The following is a 21522-nucleotide window of genomic DNA, read 5'->3' on the forward strand; positions in this document are numbered from 1 at the left end:
TAGTAACCATTATTTCAGTCCTTCAGGGGCTGCTGGTAACTTTTAGAGATGTTTGGCCCTTGGAAAGGCATTTGCTTGCTTACGTCATAGGGTGAGGTGTATCTCATACCTACCATTATGAGGTAGATGGCCTGCAGGTTATTTGTCTATTTTTGGGGATAGTACTGCCACCCACACACCTCACCCCATACAGGTTCTGACAATCAATACACTGAAGTCACGCCCCTCTTTCCCCACCAAAACACACACAGGTAGAAACACCAACCCCCTTTACTCTTTGTGTATTAAAATTTTCAGGAAATTTATCTTCAGTGCTTAGTCCTGAGCCAGACCTTATCCCCCAGTTTCCAGCTGTGGACCTGTTGGTCTGGCCTCAAACCCCACAGAAGCCACCTCCCTGCCTTCCCACACACACCTCCCTCTTCCCCTCACTCCTTCCTCCCCCACCATCAAGGAACTCACAGAGACATATCCTTTGGATTCAGGTTGATTTTATTTTCATGGTTTTAACCTGTCGGTGTAGAATTCACTGTCTGTATGTTTGATGACTTTTCAGTGGCAGACCTCTAGAGACATCACAGAGCTGAGGTGTCTCTTCTCCCTTTGAAATTATTGGCTGCTCATGTCATCACTTGAAACGGTGGCGTTCTCCACAGTCTTTTGGTTTTTGTCGGCCTCTTCTTTCTTCATTTTTTCTTTCAGCCGGCGATAGTGACCACGCGGTACTGTTCCTCTACCTTTCTTAGGTTTTCCTGTAGGGGTGTTCGTTTCAGAGGCTTTTTTGCTGGCGCTTCCTTGAAGGGGTCTTTTCGACTTCATGGTGGTCTTTAGGCCCTATAGGGAGATCACAGTCAGGCCAGAGGGCATTGGTTTTGGGAAAGAAGGTGGGAAATGCATAGGACTAGGCTTCATGAGAAGGGAGTGAGTTGAGGAGGGGGTTTGTGTGAGGCAAGGAAAGGATAGGAGTCTTGGGGTGGCGGAATCAGTGGGGCAAAGAGAAGGGGCTTGGGCAGGATCATCTCACCTTAACGCCACATCTGGACCTTCGCTGACGGGGAGTCTTCCCCTTCTTCCTCCCTTTGGTACTTGGGATTGGTGGGTTCTGTTTGTCCACACCTTCATTAGTCTCCTGTGGTTCACTGGTCACCTTTGCCATGCTGAAGTGTCCCAGTGGTCTACTCAGAGCTCCTGATCATCCAATATATACCCCTCCCAGCACAATGAGGGGCCACACCCTTCAACTTTGGTCAGCAAGGCACTCTCCCAGCCAATAAGAACTAAGGGACACTAAGACATCACAAAGCACTACTCATGTCACCTCTATGTGAGAGAGGGGTGGGAGGTACCTGGGGAGTCTTAGTCATCAGAATGTACCACTCCTGCCACCTCTGTCTTGGGGGGGTGATATAAAGGCAAGGGTAGCCTAGTGGTAGAAAAGAGGCTTTTCTGTAACAGCCTCTTCTATGCCTTCCCAACATGAACTACCATCCCTCCTCATATACCCATGTTCAATTGTGGTGGCCCACATAGCAGACAGTTTCCTTTAATCTATTCCCCAAGGCCACACCTACTCATTGGTTTATTCTGCAGTCTCCCTCCCTAAGTCATTAGCTGTTATTTTTGATATTTTACCAAAAATCCCTCTAAAAAAAAATGGCTATATTTCAATGTCGGTGGAGAAGTGAATAATTCTACAAACAAAAGACAGTTCCCACAAAAATAAATCTTTCTACCTATCACATTTGGCATTAAAGGCAGCTTATTTTCATTAATTTCTGCTAGCCCTGCAATTGATAGAAAGGGATTAGAATTAACTGTCTATTTATGAAGGTTGCTTTTATCTTTACTTTTATCCTGTTCTTGGACTCTGACCACATTATCATTATTGATTTTTGAAAGGTTATTTCGCTATTTTATTGGATTTTTCTTTCTGTCTTCCTAGTTTCTCTTACTAATTTCTTTCCCACCAAAAGTCACCTACATGTGACACACCTGATGTGTTTGATTTTCTTTCATATGTTTTTATTCTTGTTAAACATATGGCTTTGTTAAACATGTGCATGTGTGAAAGTGTAGCATTGTACTTAAGCTGCTATATGCATCTCTTCTTCATTGCTTTTAATGTTGCATCGTGCTTGTTCATTTTCTTCCCCCTTTGAGTGTAACCTATGTTGACGCTGTTCCTTACTGCTACTAATGGTGCCGCTATGAGCCTTGTTAGTAGCTCATGACCCTTTGTGGAATTCTGCCTATATTTCTTTAAGGTGTATGTTCAGGAATAGAATTTCTAGGTAATAGACATACATAATTGTCTTAGTCATTTCAGACTGCTATAAAAGAATCCTATAGACTGGGTAGCTTAAACAATAAACGTTTATTTATCACAGCTCTGAAGGTTGGAACCAAAAAATCAGGGTGCCTCTGGTACCAATTTGCTGTATTAGTCCATTTTCATGCTGCTCATGAAGACATACCCGAGACTGGGAAATTTAGAAAATAAAGCGGTTTAATAAGCTTACAGTTCCACGTGGCTGGGTGCCTCACAATTATGACGCAAGTTGAAAGGCATGTCTCACATGGTGACAGATAAGAGATTTATTAAATTACAAATTCATTCTCTTTGTTAGTTATAGGACAAATTATGTCACCTATATCATTTTATTAAATTTATTTTTGGTAGTTTGTGTTTTTTTAAGGAATTGATCATTTTTTTCTATATTTTTGTATTTATGAGAATACAGTTGTTCACAGTATTCTCTTATTATCTATTTAATGCCTGCAGAATCTGTAATGCTATTTCCTGTTTCATCCCTGATATTGTTTATTTGTTGTCTTCTTTTTTTTAAGCTGTCAGTTGTGCTAAAGTTTTACCAATTTTGTTGACGGTTTTAAAGAAATAGCGTTTGGTTTAATTGATTTTCCTATTTTATTCCTGCTTTTCATTTCATTGATTTTTGTTTTTATCTTTATGATTTACTTCCTTCTGTTTGCTTCAGGTTTATTTTTCTCTTCCTTTTCTATATTCTTTAGGTAAGAAATTAGATCTCCAATTTGAGACATTTCCTTGTTTCTAATGTTAGCATTTAATGGTATAAATTTCTCTCTCGATACAACTTTAGCTGTATTCCACCTGTTTTAACATGTATATTTTCATTTTTATGTAGTTCACATATTTTTTATTTCCCTTGAGACTACTTCTTCACCCATTAATTATTATAAATTATTTAGAAATGCATAATTCAATTTCCAATTGTTCAGTTTTTTTGTATTTCATTATAGTTGCTACTTTGATTCCATTTTGGTCATAGAATGTGTTGTCTACACAACACATTTCAATTATTTTAATTATTTATCAACAATTTCAATTATTTTAAATTTGGTAAGGTTTGTTTTATAGTCCATCACCTGGTCTATCTTGGTACATGTTCTGTGGATGCAGGAGACAAATATATATTCTGCTGTTGTTCAAGGAACTGTTCTATATGTGTCAATTAGATACTGTTGATTGTTGCATTGTTCAGTTATTCTATTCTTGAGGATATTATGTCTACTACAAGTTCTGTCAGTTACTGAGTGTTTAAATCCAACTGTAATTGTAAATAAGTCTATTTCTTCATTCATCTCTGTTAGTTTTTGCTTCATGTATTTGAAAGCTCTATTGTTTGGTTGCTACGCATTCAGTATAGGTATATATTTGTGGTGGATTGATACTGGTATAATCATGTAAAGTCCTTCTTTGCCTTTATTAATTGTCTTTGCTGTGATCTTTACTTTATGCCATGTTAATATAACTATTCCTACTTTTCATTTTTAATCGTGGTAAAATACACCTAACATCAAATTTCTATCTGAACCAATTTTTATTGTATAATATTGTACAGTTGTGTTAAGTATATTCACACAACGAATCCAAGAACTGTTGTCGTATTGCAAAACTGAAACTCTATTCCCATTACACAACTCCTCAATTCCTCCTCTTCTAGACCCTGACAACCACCATTCTACTTTTTGTCTCTTTGAATTTAACTATTCTAACTACCTCACATAATTATAATTTTACAGTATTTGTCTTTTGGTGACTGGCTTATTTTATCTATCATAATGCTCTCAAGGTTCATTTATGTATAATGTCAGAATTTTATTCTTTGAAAAGGCTGAATAATATTTTATTGTATGTATATACTTCAATTTGTCTATCCATTGATGAACCCTTGGATGCTTCTATTTTTTGCTTATTGTGAGTAAGGTTGCTATGAACATGGGTGTACTGATGTATCTTCAAGACTCTCCTTTTAATTATGTTGAGTATATACCCAGAAGAGGAATTGCTGGCTTATGTGAGAATTCTGTTTTTACTTTTTGAGGAACTATCATACCATTTTTCATAGTTGCCACACCATTTTACATTACTACCAACAATGCACAAAGGTTCCCCTTTTTCTACTTCTTCGCCAGCACTTTTTATTTTCTGTTACTTTGATAGTAACCATCCTAATGGTTGTCAAATGGTATCTCATTGTGATTTTTATTTGTATTTACTTAATAATTCGTACTGTTCAGAATCCTTTAATGTGTTTATTGGTTGTTTGTATATTTTCTTTCCAGAAATGTCTATTTAATTCCTTTGCCTGTTTTTAAGTTAGGTTGTATTTCATCGTTAAGTTGTAGTTCTTTTCATATCCTGGATATTAACCCCTCATCAGTTATATGCTTTGCAAATTTTTCCCCTATACAGCAGGCTGTCTTTCACTCTGTTGATTGTGTTCCTTGATGCACTTAAGATTCTCAACTGTCATACACTCAAATGTATCTATTTTTTTTTGTTGTCCATTATTTTTGTGGAATAGCAAAAAAAAAATTCATATCTAATAACAGGAAGCTTTTCTTCTATCTTTTCTTCTAAGGGGTTTACAGTTTTAGCACACACATTTAAATCTCTCATCAATTTTCAGTTGATTTTTGTATATAGTAAGGGTCCAATTTCATTCTTCTGCATGTGAATATCCAACTTTCTCAACATCATTTACTGAAAAGACTGTCTATCCCCATTAAGTGGTCTTAGCACCCTTGTCAAAAATAACTTGATTGTATATATGAAAGTTTATTTCTGGACTTTCTATTCCATTTCACTGGTCTATAAGACTGCCTCTATGCCAATACCACACTGGTAAATTACTATAACTCTGTAATAAGTTTTAACATGAGGAAGTGTGACGTCTCCAGCTCTGTTTTTCTCAAAATTGGTTTGGCTATTAAGGATCCCTTTAGATTCCATATAAATTTTAGAATAAATTTGGTATTTAAAAAATCATTGGAAAATTTGATAGGAATTACACTAAATTTGTAGATCTCTTTTGCTGGCATTGCCATCTTAACAACATTAATTATTCAACTCATGAATATGAATGTCTTTCCATTTATTTGTGTCTTCCTTAATTTTGGGGGTCAATATTTTGCAGTTTTCAGTGTACAAGTATTTTGCCTCCTTGGTGAAGTTTATTTCTAAGTATTTTTTTCACGCTTTTATAAAATGGAATTGTTTCCTTAATTTCTTTACCTTATTGTGTATTATTCACATAGAGAAATGCACCTAATTTTTTTAAGCTGATTTTATGTTCTGCGACTTCACTGAATTTGTTGATTCATTCTAAAAGAGTTTTTGTGTGCATTTTTAATGTTCTCCATATACAAGATCGTGTAGTCTTAGAAGAAAGATACTCTTACTTTTTCCTTTCCCATTCAGATACCTTTCCTTTCTTCTTCTTATCCAATTGTTAGTCACTCTTGCTTTTTAAAATAAATATATTCAAGGCATGTATTTTCCATTGTTTTACTTTCATTCTATCAATGTCACATAGTGTGTTCATTTTAGACAGCATATTTTTTTTTTCTTTGATACAGACGTGAGATTCTTTCGCTCAGGCTGGAGCGCACTGTCTCAATCTCAGCTCACTGCAGCCTTCTCCTCCTGGGTTCAGGCAATTCTCCTGCCTCAGCCTCTCAAATAGCTGAGACTACAAGAACCCACAACCATGCCTGGTTAATTTTTGTATTTTTAGTAGAGATGGAGTTTCACCATGCTGGCCAGCCTGGTCTCGAACTCTTGACCTCAAGTGATCTGCCTGCCTTGGCCTCCCAAAGTGCTGGAATTACAGGCATGAGCTAATGTGTTAGGCCAGACAGCATATTGAACCATTGAACCATTTTTCATCCACACAATTAGTTTATGTCTTTTAATTACTATACAAAGACTATTTACTTTTAAGGTAATTATTTGTATTGATAGTAAAGCTAAAGTCTGTCATTTTATTTATTTGCTTTCTGTTTATGTTTCCTGCTTGTCATTCTTCTGTTTTTCTTTGCATACCTTCCTGAGACTTACCTGATATTTTTTTAGAGTTGTAACTTGACTGACTTACAGTGTTTTTGAGTGTATCACATTGTATAGTTTTCTTAGTTGTTACACTGGATATTATAATATGTTGTTAATCACAGTCTACAGGTATCAAGATTTTACCACTTTGAATGAAGTGTAAAATCCTTACTTGATTTACATCTGTTTATCCTCCAACATTAAAAATATAATCATATGAAGTATTTATATACATTGAGCAATATGTGAAATATTGTTTTAATTTTTGCTTCACCATAAAATATAACTTAAGAAACTCTCAAGGGCAAGGATATTATATGATATTTATGCCCATTTTTATTCATGCTGATTTTTTTTCTTTTTGAAGTTCCTAGTCTTCTTTTATCATTTTCTGCTTTATAGATCTTCCTTTAGCCAATCCTTAAGAATAGATTTGCTAGCAAAAACATATAGTTTTTCCTCATCTGACAATATATTCTTTTCCTCTTTATTCCAGAAGAATATTTTTGCTGAAAACAGAATTTATACTTGGCAATTTTTACAACACCTGAAATGCCCAATTCCACTTCAAACTGGCCTTCATAGTTTTAGAAGAGAAATTCATTGTCATTCAAATATCTGTGTTCCCATAATAATGTGTATTTTGTCTCTGGCTGCTCTGAAGACTTTTCTTTGCCTATAGATTTGAAACCATAAATTATGATATGTCTTGGCATGTTTTTGTGTGTGTTTATTCTATTTGGACTTCTCCTAGGCTCCTGAATCTGTTGGTTTATGTGTCCCTGTACATTTGAGAAGATATATGCACTATTTCTTTAAACACTTTTTGGTTCCACTTGGTCTCTGATCTCTTTTTTAGGTACTGATGATATAAATTTAGTTTTTTTGTCATCCCATAAAGTGCTAAGTAACTTTTCATTTTTGTTTTTAATTTGTTTTCTCTCTGTTTCTCCGATTGGGTAAATACTAATTGATCTGTCCTCAAATTCACTGATCCTTTCCTTGTCATCTTGACTCTGGATGAGCCCATTCACTGAGGTTTTTATTTTTATTTTTTTCCTGATTTTAGTTATGGTATTTTTCACTTCTATAATTTTCATTTGTTTTTTATAACATCTTTTTTGTGGAGTTATTTAAAATTAGCAGCTGCTTGTTGAAGTATTTTTGTGATGGCTGATTTCAAGTTCTTGTCAGTTACCCTCAACCTATGATTCATCTTATGTTGGCCTCTGTTGATTTTGTGCATGTTCATTTATTGGATGGGCCCTACCAATACCACTCAGATCGAACGCTGACTTCCATTGTCTTATTAAAGACATATGGAAGAAAGGCTTAACTCTCTGCTTCGCCTTGCCGATATCTTCTCGTTGAAAGTGGGTCACTAACTTATACCACCACCTTGCCTCCAAATAGGAGTGTAAGTTCAGCTCCCTGATGTGTCCTCCTGTCCCCAAGAAGGAGATAAGTAGAGGGCTGACTCTCACTGCTTTGTTGCTGCTTTTGGGGTATGGAAGCTAAACACCCTAGTGAACACAGCTGACACCAAGGGAGGGGAAGGAAGGTAGTGGAATGCTAATAAACCCCATCTTTTAACACCCCATTCTGCCTCACTGATATCAGGGAGGTATAGCAGTTTAGCTTCTCAGTGGGTTCCACTAACACCAGGGGTGATTAGAAAGTGAACAAGTCAACTGTTTTGTTCAGTCTCTTTGATGTCTGGTGGGAGTAGAAGCTCAGCTCTCCGCTAGTCCCCACTAATGAGTGGTGGTGAAGTATAATGGTGAATAATTACACTGCCTTGCACAGCTTCATGAAGTCTGATTGCTACCATATGAGTTTAGAAGTTCATCTAGCCTCTGAGTACTATTGCCATTACATACACAACTCTGTTGTTTGGAGAATTGTAGTAGAACCCATTTCTACTAGCCAGGAGATGCAAGATCAGCTGCCCCTGAGTTTCAGTAACACTACTAAGACAAAAAAAAAAAAAAAAAAAAAAAAAAAAAATCACATCTTGATTTGGGATGTATATTGGGGCCATTCTTGCATTGCTATGAAGAAATACCTGAGGGTGGGTAATTTATTTTAAAAAGAGGTTTGATTGGTTCATGATTCTGCAGACTGTACAGGAAGTATGGTGCTGACATCTGTTTGACTTCTGGGAAGCCTCAGAAAGGTTTTACTAATGATAAAAGGTGAAGCAGGAGCAGGCACATCACATTGTGAAAGCAGGAGCAAGAGAGGCGGTCGGAGGTGCTCCATACTTTTAAACTATTGGATCTCATACAAACTCATTATCAAGAGGATAGCATCAAACCATGAGGAATCTGACCCCATGACTCACACACTTCCACTGGCCCCCACCTTCAACACTTGGGATTACATCCCAACATGATATTTGGGTGGAACAAATATCCAGACTATATTGGTGGGGTCCAGGGCTGGGTGCAAGATTAGCTGCCTTCTTGACCTCACTGAAATTGTGTGTCTGGAAGAGAAGCTTTTTCTCTGGTGTTTGGTGGGAATAGGATGGGTGTTGCAAAATGTTTTCTGCTATGTTGGGCCATGCTTTTTCTGGTCTTCTAGTTAAGGAAAATAGGTTCATCATGATTTTTCTCTTTGTCTGTGCCTTTTGCTGGTACCAGATCGGAGACTGCTGTAGTAGTCTTTTAAGATCTATGAAAGCTAATTAGAAAACTCATGGAAATAAGTGCCATGTAGTTCCTGACGTCCCAAAGTCCTCTTTGTATTCTGCCACATTCTTCTTTCCACATTTCAAAATCTTCCTATGCTTGCATGTTATGTACAGATATTTTTACCTTATTATCTTCTGGCCAGAACCAGACTTCTTCCTTCCTATTCACTGCTAAGTAGTATTCCACTGTAGGGATTTCTCAGAATTCTTAAAAATCCAATCACTAATTGACGAACTTAAGTTTTTTTCTAAGCTTTGGAAATTATAATAAAGATAAAAGAAACATTCTTTTTTTTTATTATTACAAAAGGATTTATTTCTTGTTTACATGTAATGCAATGCCTATTGAGCACCTTCCCCCATCTTTAACTATGCTTCTGGAACATGTAGCCTACAAGAAGGAGAAAGATGGAGGAGAGGCACTAGTTCTTAACTATGTTGATTTGCAATCCAGAACTTGCACAGGTCCTAACCTAATTGAAGGGAGACTGGAACTGAGTGGAGCACATGTTAATAAACATTAACTCTCTCTGTTACATTTTCTTATGAGATCATATTTCCTATTAATTTATAAGCATCTTAAGAGCAGGTGTACCTTGTACAGTGGTCACCTCTGTTGCTTTTTTTTTTTTTTTTAAATACTTTAAGTTCTAGGGTACATGTGCATAACGTGCAGGTTTGTTACATATGTATACTTGTGCCATGTTGGTGTGCTGCACCCATCAACTCGTCAGCACCCATCAACTCGTCATTTACATCAGGTATAACTCCCAGTGCAATCCCTCCCCCCTCCCCCCTCCCCATGATAGGCCCCGGTGTGTGATGTTCCCCTTCCCGAGTCCAAGTGATCTCATTGTTCAGTTCCCACCTATGAGTGAGAACATGCGGTGTTTCGTTTTCTGTTCTTGCGATAGTTTGCTGAGAATGATGGTTCTTGTGCAGATATTTTCATATATTTGCATTATTATTTCTCTTCATCATCCAGGATTGAGTTATATAATTCATAGCAAGTATATATTTAACTTTATAAGAAATGTTAAACTTTTTTCCTGAGTAGATGTAGCATTTCATAATTCCACCAACGATGTTGCTCCACATCTTCGTCAGTATCTGGTAGAGTCATCAGTATTTGTTTTTTTTGATTGTTAGTTTTTTATTGTTGTTGTTCATTGGTTTGTTTTTAAGCATTCTAAAATATTATTGAACATGATTTGTATATTTTCAATTTTTGTAACTTTTTGCTTTATGGCCCATATTATGGTTTATCTTTGTGAATGTTACATGTGTACTTAAAGAGAATGCATATTCTGGTGCTATTGTGTAGCTTGATCTAAAAATGTCAAATAGATTAGAACCATTGACAAGGTTGTTAGGTCTTATATATCCTTACTTATGTGCTTCCTACTTGTTTTTATCGGTAACTGAAGGAAGAGTCTTTAGCTCTTCAGCTCTAATTGTGACTTTGTCTATTCTTCTTCAATTGTATTCGTTTTTCATTCATGTATTTTTAAGCGTCATTGGTAGGTGCTTAAATGTTTAAGATCATTATGGTAAACCAATCATGGGTAAACCAATGGTTTTTATTCCTATGTAATACCCATCTTTCTCCCTAGTAATATTCTTTTTTTTAAAAAAAACCTACTTCGTCTTATATTAATGTGTCCAATCCAGTTATTTTTTAACTTGAGGTTTTATGGTAAATATGTTTCCATCCTTTTAATTTTAAACTATCTACATCTTATATTTAAAAGAACATTATTCCATATAACCATTAGTTATGTCTTCTTCTGTGTCCCATCTGGAAACTTCTTTCATTTAAATTGGGATATTTTAACAATTTATATGTAATCCAGTTATTGATATAGTTGGATATACTTCTACCAACTTGCTTGTTGTTTTCTACTTGTTCCATTTGTTACTCACTCTTTATTACCATTTCTGCAGATACTAAATGCATGTTCTTTATGATTCTGCTTAAAGTACACTCTTAGCTTATTGTTTATACCTATGTTTTTAGTTATTTTCCTAAGTTTTACAATACACACAGTTAACATATCACAGTGTATATTCAAATGTTATTCTACTTCATATGTATCAATAGCAAGAAAGACACCATGTAGATCCAGTTTTTACCTGTTATTATTTGTGTTATTACTTATTTGTTTTATTTGTATAGCTCAATATATTGTTACTACTTTTACTTTAGAAAGTCAGTTAATTTTAGTAAAATTAAACATAAGAAATAATGTTTTGTATAATGATATTTATTTTTATCTTCTCTGGAGGTTTTCATTTCTTTCTTTACTTTTTTTTTTCTTTTTTTTTTTTTTTTTTTTTTGAGATGGAGTCTCGGTCTGCCACTTAGGCTGGACTACAGTGGCATGATCTCTGCTCACTGCAACCTCTGCCTCCTGGGTTCATGCAGTTCTCCTGCCTCAGACTCCTGAATAGCTGGGACTACAGGTGTGTTCCACCATGTCCAGCTAATTTTTGTATTTTCAGTAGAGATGGGATTTCACTATGTTGGCCAGGCTGGTCTCGAACTCCTGACTTCAAGTGATCCATATGCCTTGGCCTCCTAAAATCCTGGGATTACAAGTGTGAGTCACAGCACCTGGCCTAGAGCTTTTTATTTCTTTGTGTAGATTCAAATTCCTGCTTGATATCATGCTCCTTCTGCCTTAAGAACTTTCTTTAACATTTCTTATAGTACATCTCTCCTAGAAGAAAATCTCTCAGCTATTTTTGACTAAAAAATTTAATTTGTAATTTGTTTATCTCACAATCGCATCATTCTCATCGCTCAGGCTGGAGCACAGTGGTGCGATCTTGGCTCACTGCAATCTCTGCCTCTTGGGTTCAAGTGATTCTCCTGTCTCAGCCTCCTGAGGGGCTGGGATTACAGGCACCCACCACCACACCCAGCTAATTTTTGTATTTTTAATGGAGACAAGGTTTCACCATGTTGGTCAGGCTGGTCTCGAACTCCTGACGTCAGGTGATCCTCGTGTCTCGTCCTCCCAAAGTGCTAGGATTACAGTCGTGAGCCACCGTGCCTGGCCAAAATTCAATATGGATCTTAAATGTTTGCATGCACATGGTAAAAATTAAAATCACCGTCACGTGATAAAAATTAACTTTTGGGGTGAAAGATCTGTAGAGAAGATTATTAAATATTTCTTTATAAATTAATAGTTTTACTGAACATTTACTACATTTGATATGAAAATTCAATAGAACACTTTATATTTAAGTAACTTGCTATGAGATGTTAGGCAAATCATTTAGGGTAGGATGATTTCCACCGTTTTCACAGATAATTTTCACAGATAATTTACTGATAGTATGGTAATACAGGTAGTATTAAGAGCAATATTAGTAGTAATGGTCTTAATGGGGATTAGAATAAAAAATATAAAAGAATAAACACTAAATGGCTCCTTTGCTTGCATGTAATAGGCTAAGAAGCTTCATGCAAAATTGCTCATTTCACCATCACAACAAACATGTGGCATAAAACTACTATAAATTAATGCTACAGATTTGTGATGCAAATCAAATGAGTTGACATATCAAAATACCTTTGGGGCTGAGTGCAATGGCTCATGTCTGTAATCCCAGCAATTTGGGAGACCAAGGCAGGTGGATCACCCGAGGTCAGGGATTCGAGTACAGCCTGGCCAACATGGTAAAATCCTGTCTCTACTAAAAATACAAAGAAATTGGTCGGGTATGGTGGTGTGTACCTGTAGTCCCAGCTACTCGAGAGACTGAGGCAGGAGAATCACTTGAACCCAGGAGGTGGAAGTTGCAGTGAGCTGAGATTGCTCCACTGCACTCCAGCCTGGGTGACAGAGCGAGACTCCATCTCAGTGAAAAAAAAAAAATACCTTTGGAATCTGGAAAGAAAAAGAGCAGCAGGAGCCATTATATTATTACTACATAGGAAAACAAAACAGATATAATATGGCATGTTAATTTTCTGCTTACAACCTACTGCCTAAAAGTAAGTAGGTTCTACGAGTAATTCTTATTGGATGAAATTAATTACCACTATGAAATTACCTTTTTCTAACCACAGATACACACACACAAATGCATGCACATATTAACTATTTACACACAAAAATATTTAGCCTCTTCTATTGAGATTTGACATGTGTTTGTTGAACTATGTGGAAGGTTTCAATATTAGGGTACGATGCAGTTAATTTTGTTACTAGGGAGCTGTGGAAAATAGGTTGGTTTCCATATATTCATACAGAATAACACGTATATTTCCTATGATTTTTCTATATAGTTCTGTTTTCTGGAAACAGCTATAGAATTTTTACTAGCAATTGATAGTAAAACAATATTTAAAAATATAGAAACAAATGTATTATACTCACATTGTGCATAATGTAAAAGTTAAAGATAATTATTCTACATTTGCCAAAATTTCCCTTCACTTAAATAATGATTAGAAATATACAATATCATAATAATATTAAAAAGTGATTATTGGCATTTATTTAATGCTTATTAACCCATCAGTTTTATCGTTTAGTAGCCAGTGGCAGATTATTTTATCTAATCTCCACAAATCTCTAACAATATTAATTTTATATTATGTTGTTTTGAATACTGAATTAGGTATAATATTTAAAATACTTCCATAAACTTAGAAGTGAGAGATATACTGATGCTGGTAAATTACAATGTTTGTTTGTATACCTACTAAATCAAAATAATGGAAATCAAATTGTGATTTCCTTTTCAAAGATAGTTAACCAATGCCCCAAATATTAGATTTTCAATACTCTTTCCTATTAATTAAGGTAAATGTCCCTCATTCAGTTGTCTAAGGTTGATGCCCAGTGGTTGACTGGAATTCAAGTGGCTGCCAACTACAGGCAGTTACTCCAGTCCATGGGTAATTTTTAGTTAGCCTCCACATAAAGTTTGAATGAAAACCTCATAGATTTACTGTTAAAATATACTGGTAAGAGGTTTGGCAATAGTTGGAAGTTAAGTATATGATGGATCTGTAGTATACACATTTTAAAATATGTCATTAGATAAAATTGTAATAAAGAGTTATAACAAAACAGAATGAGCAGATAAAATGCTAGTGAATAAATATGAATTTCACATTGAAAAATCAAGATTCCATTGAGCAACAATTAACTCTTCCCATAAGAAATTGCTTATGGTTTCCAGAGGTTAATTTTTAAATCTACATTGAATAAAATTCATGAGGTAGATACTTGGAATCAAAATGGGATGTGAAGAGAAAACTATGTATGCAATGAGAGATTATTAAGTGTTGCTTTATAAACCACTATTGCATTTCAATACATTGACTATGAAATATTAATTTTTATATAAAAATATAAATAGAAAAATATATTTTTTCTGAATCACTTTCTGTGAGATATTAGCAGCTATTTCAGGTTCTAGAAATCCTAAAATTCTCCACCCATGAATATTCCATAAGTACAACCTAATCTTTTATCTTTGGTTATAGTAATGTCAGTGGTAGCAGCAGGAGGCACACAAATCCTGGGAATACAGGGGCAGGTCCCAGGTGAAACCTGACCTTCAAACTGAAGATAGTTTAAAGCTTAGTTACAAGTCCCAGATAAATCCATGGACTGGATTTAGAATCTCTCTTCCCATTTGGCATGATTTCCTCTGATTGATCCCCACACTTTACCTATTTTACATATATGTATCCTTCCCTAATTGATATTTTACAGTCATGGCCATCTTTAAGTGGTGCCTTTGTTTTAGACGCTTTTGCATACTCACAAACCAATCAGCACACACTCCCCCATTCTGAACCCATAAAAGCCCTGGACCCAGCCACACTGGGAGAGAGACTTCCCGACTTCAGATGGGGTACCACAATCACGTTCTCCCTCTGCTGAGAGCTGTTTCATCACTCAATAAAACTCTTCTCCACCCTCCTCACTCTCCACTTGTCACCGTAATCTCATTCTTCTTGGACAAGGGACAAGAACTCAGGACCCTGCCAGACTTGGGTACAAAGAAGGCAGTAACACCATAGACCACCCCCCTGTTGATGCAAAACAGCTGCCCCATGTGACAGGAAGCAGCAGCAAGGCTGAGCCAACCCCAAAGCTGTGGGCTGGAATGGGGCTACAGGATTGACAGCTGTTAACATGCCCCCATTCAATAGGCTGCAGACGGCAAGACTAAAAGAGCTGTTAGCACACTGTAACACCCCCACTGGGTCTGTAGGGTCACAGGCATTCCTGTTTGGGTGCCACTATGTTCCCCTTGTGGGGACACTGGAGTCCATCACGAGAATCACTTGCAACCTGCCTGGTTCAGCCACAAGCCCCGCACAGAGCCTGCTCCTGTGCCACACTTGGGGCAGCCATCTGGACCCCACATTCACTCACTTACATACCCCCTCCAGCTGGGGGCTGAGTGCGCAGTTGTGGTGGCTGTGGAATCCACACAGAAGTGCACGCCAGGTGCGGCCCAGTGGGTGAAGTGGGCAGGGTGCTTCCTGAGCTGAGCCCATGCCTGAGAGTGGCCCAGGCAGGGGTGTTGCCAACCACAGACATCTCTGGCTGGCAAAGTGGCCCTGAAAAAAAATCTGGCATCATTAGCATATTTCAAAGTGTTCTTTCCCTTCTGTAGTCTGTTTCTTCTAATCATTTTCAAAATTTTAACTTAGTTTAATTAGGTCCCATTTGTCAATTTTTGTTCTTGTGATTGCTTTTGAGGACTTAGTCATAAATTCTTTGCCAAAGCTGAAGTCAAGAAGGGTAATTCCTAGGTTTTCTTCTGGGATTTGTATGGTTTGAAGTCTTACATTTAATTCTTTAATTCATCTTGAATTAATTTTTATATATGATAAGAGATAGGGGTCCAAGTTCATTCTTGTGCATATGGCTAGCCAGTTATCCCAGCACCAATTATTGGATAGGGAGTCCTTTCCCCGTTGCTTATTTTTGTCAAATTGTTGAAGATCAGATGCTTGAAATTATAAAAATAAAGAAGTAAATAAGTAAAACAAAATTATTTCATTTTAAATTGACAGATAATACCTTTGTATATTTATAGGGAGCACAATGTGATGTTTTGAACTATGTACTATCATAGTACATAGAAAACTTGTAGAAAAATATAATCAAGCTAATTAACATATCCATCACTTCACTAACTTATCATTTCTTTGTGATGAGAACATTAAAAATGTATTCTTTTGGCAAGTCAACACATTATTATTAACTGTGATCACCATACTGTGCAATAGATTACTAGAACTTATTCCTCTAGTCTGAAATTTTGTACCCTTTACCAACATTTCCCCTTCCTCCATTTCTCCTTTGACAAGCCATTTCTACACTGTTTCTATGAGGTGGACTTTTTTAGAGTCTACATGTATGTGAGATCACACAGTGTGTGTGTATATATATGTATAAATATATAATGTATTCTATATGTATAAATGTATATATGTATATAAATATACGTGTATATATGTAAGTGTATATATACGTGTATATATACACATATGCATATATATAAATATATTATCATGTATATATATTATTTTGTGTGTCCTCTGATCTCTGTTTTCCTTGGTGGAAGTTCTTCTCAGATGTCTAGTGATCCTTGATTGTCTGCTCATGATTAAAGTTTAAGGATTGGGAAGTAAAATAATGTTTGAAAGTTCTGAGTTTGCAGCCTGATTGGTCAAACTTTAATTTTACTGTAAAATTATCTGGATTTTTTATTGAAAAAATGCTATATTTTGATATCTTCACCTCATTATTTTTCATCTGAGCACACTGTACTAAGGAGTTTTCTAATCTTCTGTTTGAATGATAAAGATCTAGCTGGCTGCTAGAGATATGGAAGCAGGACTGAGTGAGGATTGAAAAATAAGAGAGCCAGAGATTCTTAGCATTCAGCGTTCAGTATGCACATGACCCATAGTCATTTAACATTCTCTCAACTACGCCTGGCATTTCCCACTTCAGAGACTTTCTAATTTACTTTACCCAAAGAAAAAACCTCTAGGTTATCTTCTCTGGTCGGGGAGACAGACTCCTAGGGATATATACTGGATAAGGGAATCTGGAGGTCTGAAGGTTTTTCAACAGTTTTTTTCTTTTCCCTACACCTTATTTCTGCCTCTTTCTTTCATACCTGATTCTGCAGGTACCTGGGGCTAACATTTCCTCACTCCTTGGGGATTCTGTAATATAAATCTGGTTGTTTTTCACCTTTCCCAAGGCCTGCCTGAGAGTCAGTTTTCTTAGTCCTGCTAAGTTAATTATCACTGATTTGTTTGCTTTCCAGCTGCTGAAATGTTGTTGCTGTTTTATTCTCTCCTGTTCTCTCTGTCCTTGTGGATCCTAGTTGACTTTTCAGATGAAGTGAAGTTAGATGTGTATATTCAATCTACTCTCTTATTATTTTTTGCCTCGGGAGTAAAGTACTAGGAATTTATATATTTAGGGAACCTGGAATAGTCTTCATGGCACAAATTCAAATACATAGACCACAGTTAATCTGGAAATGATATACATCTGAATTCTTCAAATAGAATCAAAATATAGACACAATGAAAGAAAATAAACCATTTTTTTTCTCTCAGTTTCTCATTTATTCCTTAATAAAAAATGTGAAGGCCTGAAACTTTTATTTTTTATGTAGTCTATACTTCTGATGTCCATAAAATAACAAAAAAGCCTTTAGTTCCTGTTATGGTTAATACTGAGTGTCAACTTCATTGGATTGAAGGATGCAAAGTATTGATCCTTGGCATGTCTGTGAGGGTGTTGCCAAAGGAGATTAACATTTGAGTCTGTGGGATGGGGAAGGCAGACCCACCCTTAACCTGGGTGGGCAGCATCTAATCAACTGCCAGTGAATATAAAGCAGGCAGAAAAACCTAAAAAGGCTACACTGACTTAGCCTCCCAGCCTACATCTTTCTTTAGTGCTGGATGCTTCCTGCCATCGAACATAGGACTCCAAGTTCTTCAGCTTTGGGAATGAGACTGGCTTCCTTGTTCCTCAGCTTGCAGATGGCCAATTGTGGGACCTTGTTATCATGTGAGATAATACTACTTAATAAACTCCCCTTTATATATATATGTATATATATATATATCTCCTATTAGTTCTGTCCCCCTAGAGAATGCTGACTAATACAGTTCCCCTTCTGGCAATAGCCTTGTCACTCCAAATAATTCCAAGTGAGGCAGCTTTGAAGATTACTAGGTATCCATGGCACATTTTAGCATAAATTGTGGCATAAATTGAGATTATTGACTTTATTTGAAACCAAGAGAACAAACCTACAGGAGCCTCTCAAGTGTGACTGAACAGTCCAAGAAGCCCAAAGTATAGTATCCAAAGAAATGAAGTAAGATAGAAGTACATTATGAATTCTAAAAGAGTAATGAGAAAGTTTTTGCCACCCATGTGCTTCTTTTTTCTAGTACTTTATTGCTTTTTGAACGTTTCTAGGTATGTAGGGTATCAAAATAGTATTTCAGCCTTACATGCTCTAAATGAATTACACTTAACACATTAAACATAAGTAAAAGTGCTTGTCAGCATGGATAGCTCATTTATAAAGTCCATAAAATATGTTTTGTGCACATTGTGTAAACAAGTCCTTTAGAAGAAATAGAAATAAAAATGGGAGCTCAAATTAGTTTCAGATCTGGAAAAGCTTAAAATATAGGTTAGGTCTGGGGGCATAGCCAGAGGAGATATATATATATATCTTGAATGTAAGAGGAGGAGGCTCTGAGGAAGAGTATAGGAAAATTAAAGTAACTAGAATGATAGTGGATCCATTTAAGAATGACTGACGTCAAAATTGACCTTAGTTTCTGCAGTTTCACTCATTTATTTAATCAATATTTAGTAAGTGCTTGTTCATGCTACACTCTGTGCTTGGTGTCTGGCATAGAGAGGTGAAAATAATCAATACTATTTTCTACTGAATGTATCTTATGTAATAGGAATTGTGGTAGACAGGTTATTAATGTGCCCCGTCTCGTTTATTCCTCATAAGAACTTTTGAGTGGGAGTCCTTATTGCCCCCAATTACTCCTCCAATGTTGATCAGCTGGAGTCCCCATAAAAAAACAGAACCCATTACAACTAGGATAATTCATGAAGGAGAGTGGGTGTTTAAAATGGAACCATTTATACATTATATAATGAATCAGATAACTAATTATAAATTATATAAGAAGCTACACGGAACACTGCAGGAATCCTGGTGTTATTAGTGGCAAAACTGTCACCATCTCAAGCATATAAAGACCTTGGAGAGGAATTGTATAAAGTTAAACTCATTGAAAGGAGCACTACTAGACTGTTGAGTGACACAGCAAGTCTGACATTTCCTACCTTACAGAAAGATAGCCAAGGGAATAGATACTTTGATCTCACTTTCCTCCCTCCTTCAAATCTCATGCTTGGGATTTGGCATTAACCAAACTCAACCAAAAACCAGATGTGCCTGTTGATGTAATTCATACCAGTCAGTCAATGTGAACAGAGAGAGTGATGGGGAGAGGTGTAGAATAGAGATGGAGAGACCTAGAAAAGCTATCCAGCACACCAGGTTATGTAGTAAAGGGCAGAAGAGAACTTCAGTGCAGATGTAAATGGTTCCAATGCCTATGTGTTTTTCATTGAGCATTTCAATCTTACACATTTCTTCCTTGATAATCTGGTGGGATAGACAACAGTTTTAACAGCTCTAATACTTACACAAATAAAATGAGCAAGATTAAGAAAATTAATTGATACTTTTGCGACATGCCTATCAATAGCTTATAAACTTCCAGTTTTAGTTCTTGCTGTGGCTTTACATCTTACCAGGATCCTGGAGTCCCCTTTAGTCTGAAGCTTCTATGTCACAATGGCCCAAAGATGAATCAGACAACTCAAGGAGCTCACAACTGAGTGTGAGAGATATATATGAAGACAACCAGCTACAATCCAAGTCTCTAGGTCTCTAGATGTGGCAAGTCCACTGCCTTGTGATATCATAGAAGAGCAAGCAATTCAAGTGACTGAAGGTTGGTGGAATAAGGAAAGGTTTCATAGAAGTGACATTAAAATAAGCCTAGGATAATCAACAAGTGCTCAAGGCTTAATGGACCTGAAATTCTAGAAACTTTGTTAAGAAGATGTCAAAACTCAGTTCATGCCTAATACCAATCAAATCTACCTTGTACATTTCAAATCTCAGGCTAAAATCTGATCTGCAAGCAGTTGGTCTATGCGGGACATAGAGGAAAGAATTCTGAGAATTGCCGGTGCATTAGGCTTCATCTAAATTAAAACAATATTATAGTAACAGCTTTTATTGCTTTTGGCAACACATTTTCATCTTTTATTAAAAACATTAATATGTTTTTCTCCTGACAAAGACCACGTGTCACCAAGATAAAATTTTTTTTCACAAAATGCATTTTAGTGTTTTGGAACTTTGTGGAACTGAAATGAAAGCAGGAGTGGAAACGTAATCCTCATTCAAGAAAGAGTACAATCTGTATCATCAAATTTCATTATTTACATGGAACGACACATTAATTGTTCCTTAATATGTTCTTGGAATTTGTCCAAAAAGCAAGACTTTAATACAGATATTAGCAGAAACACTACTTATGAATCAAGTGGAAAAGGAATTCTTTTTTTTTTTTTTTTTTTTTTTTTTTGAGATGGAGTCTTGCTCTTGTCGCCCAGGCTGGAGTGCAATGGCGTGATCTCGACTCACTGCAACCTCCACCTCCCGGGTTCAAGTGATTCTCCTGCCTCAGCCTCCCAAGTAGCTGGGATTACAGGTGCACGCCACTTTGCCAGGCTAATTTTTGTATTTTTAGTAGAGACGGGGTTTCACCTCGTTGGCCAGTCTGGTCTCAAACTCCTGACCTCAGGTGATCCACCCACCTCAGCCTCCCAAAGTGCTGGGATTACAGGAGTGAGTCACCACGACCAGCCAGGAATTCTAGTTTTGACTCCCTTCTAAGACTTTGGCATACTACTTAGCATATCTTAATTATGACAGAGTAAGTCTATAAGCATATAAGCATCACTCATGGTAAAAACTCAAATATCTGTCACTTAGTGAATATTTCATTAAATTGTTCTTTGAGAATAGGTTTTTCAACAATGAGAATATATTTCTCTCATTCCTTTCCAATGACTACTATAGTTTACGTTAGCAGAAACCAATCCACAGCCTTGGTAAAAGCATTTAAAGAAATATGAAAATTCCTGTTTGATGAAAATATTTTTTAAATAAAGTCAAATTATTTTCCATACACCTTTAGAGTTGAGCAGGTTCTTTTGTGTGACTGGTTCAATATGTAATCAGTTATTGCTGAGTAAATTGAATTTCTATGAAGGGAAATGACTTTAGTAAGATCATCTTTCTTATTTTGTTGCTTTTACTT

The 21522-nt window shown here is 36.2% G+C and overlaps 1 protein-coding gene across 1 annotated transcript; it reads right to left on the reverse strand.

Moving 5' to 3' along the window:
• Window positions 1-609: 609 nt before the first annotated feature.
• Window positions 610-1156, reverse strand: LOC115898647 (uncharacterized protein CXorf51A-like). Its single transcript, XM_030933669.1, has 2 exons — window positions 1025-1156; window positions 610-834 (listed from the first exon to the last, which is right to left on the reverse strand). Exons 1-2 carry the CDS (start codon window positions 1154-1156, stop codon window positions 610-612), a joined length of 357 nt encoding a protein of 118 aa, XP_030789529.1.
• Window positions 1157-21522: the final 20366 nt, after the last annotated feature.

This window comes from Rhinopithecus roxellana, chromosome 7, assembly GCF_007565055.1.
Source record: "Rhinopithecus roxellana isolate Shanxi Qingling chromosome 7, ASM756505v1, whole genome shotgun sequence".
Lineage (NCBI taxonomy): Eukaryota > Metazoa > Chordata > Mammalia > Primates > Cercopithecidae > Rhinopithecus > Rhinopithecus roxellana.

Bases quoted from the DNA above. Each gene is read 5' to 3' on its own strand.
- LOC115898647 (XM_030933669.1), bottom strand. From the start codon at position 1,156: ATGGCAAAGGTGACCAGTGAACCACAGGAGACTAATGAAGGTGTGGAC. The intron at 835-1,024 runs GTGAGATGATCC...ATCTCCCTATAG, and splicing joins GGTCCAGATGTGGCGTTAAG to GGCCTAAAGACCACCATGAA.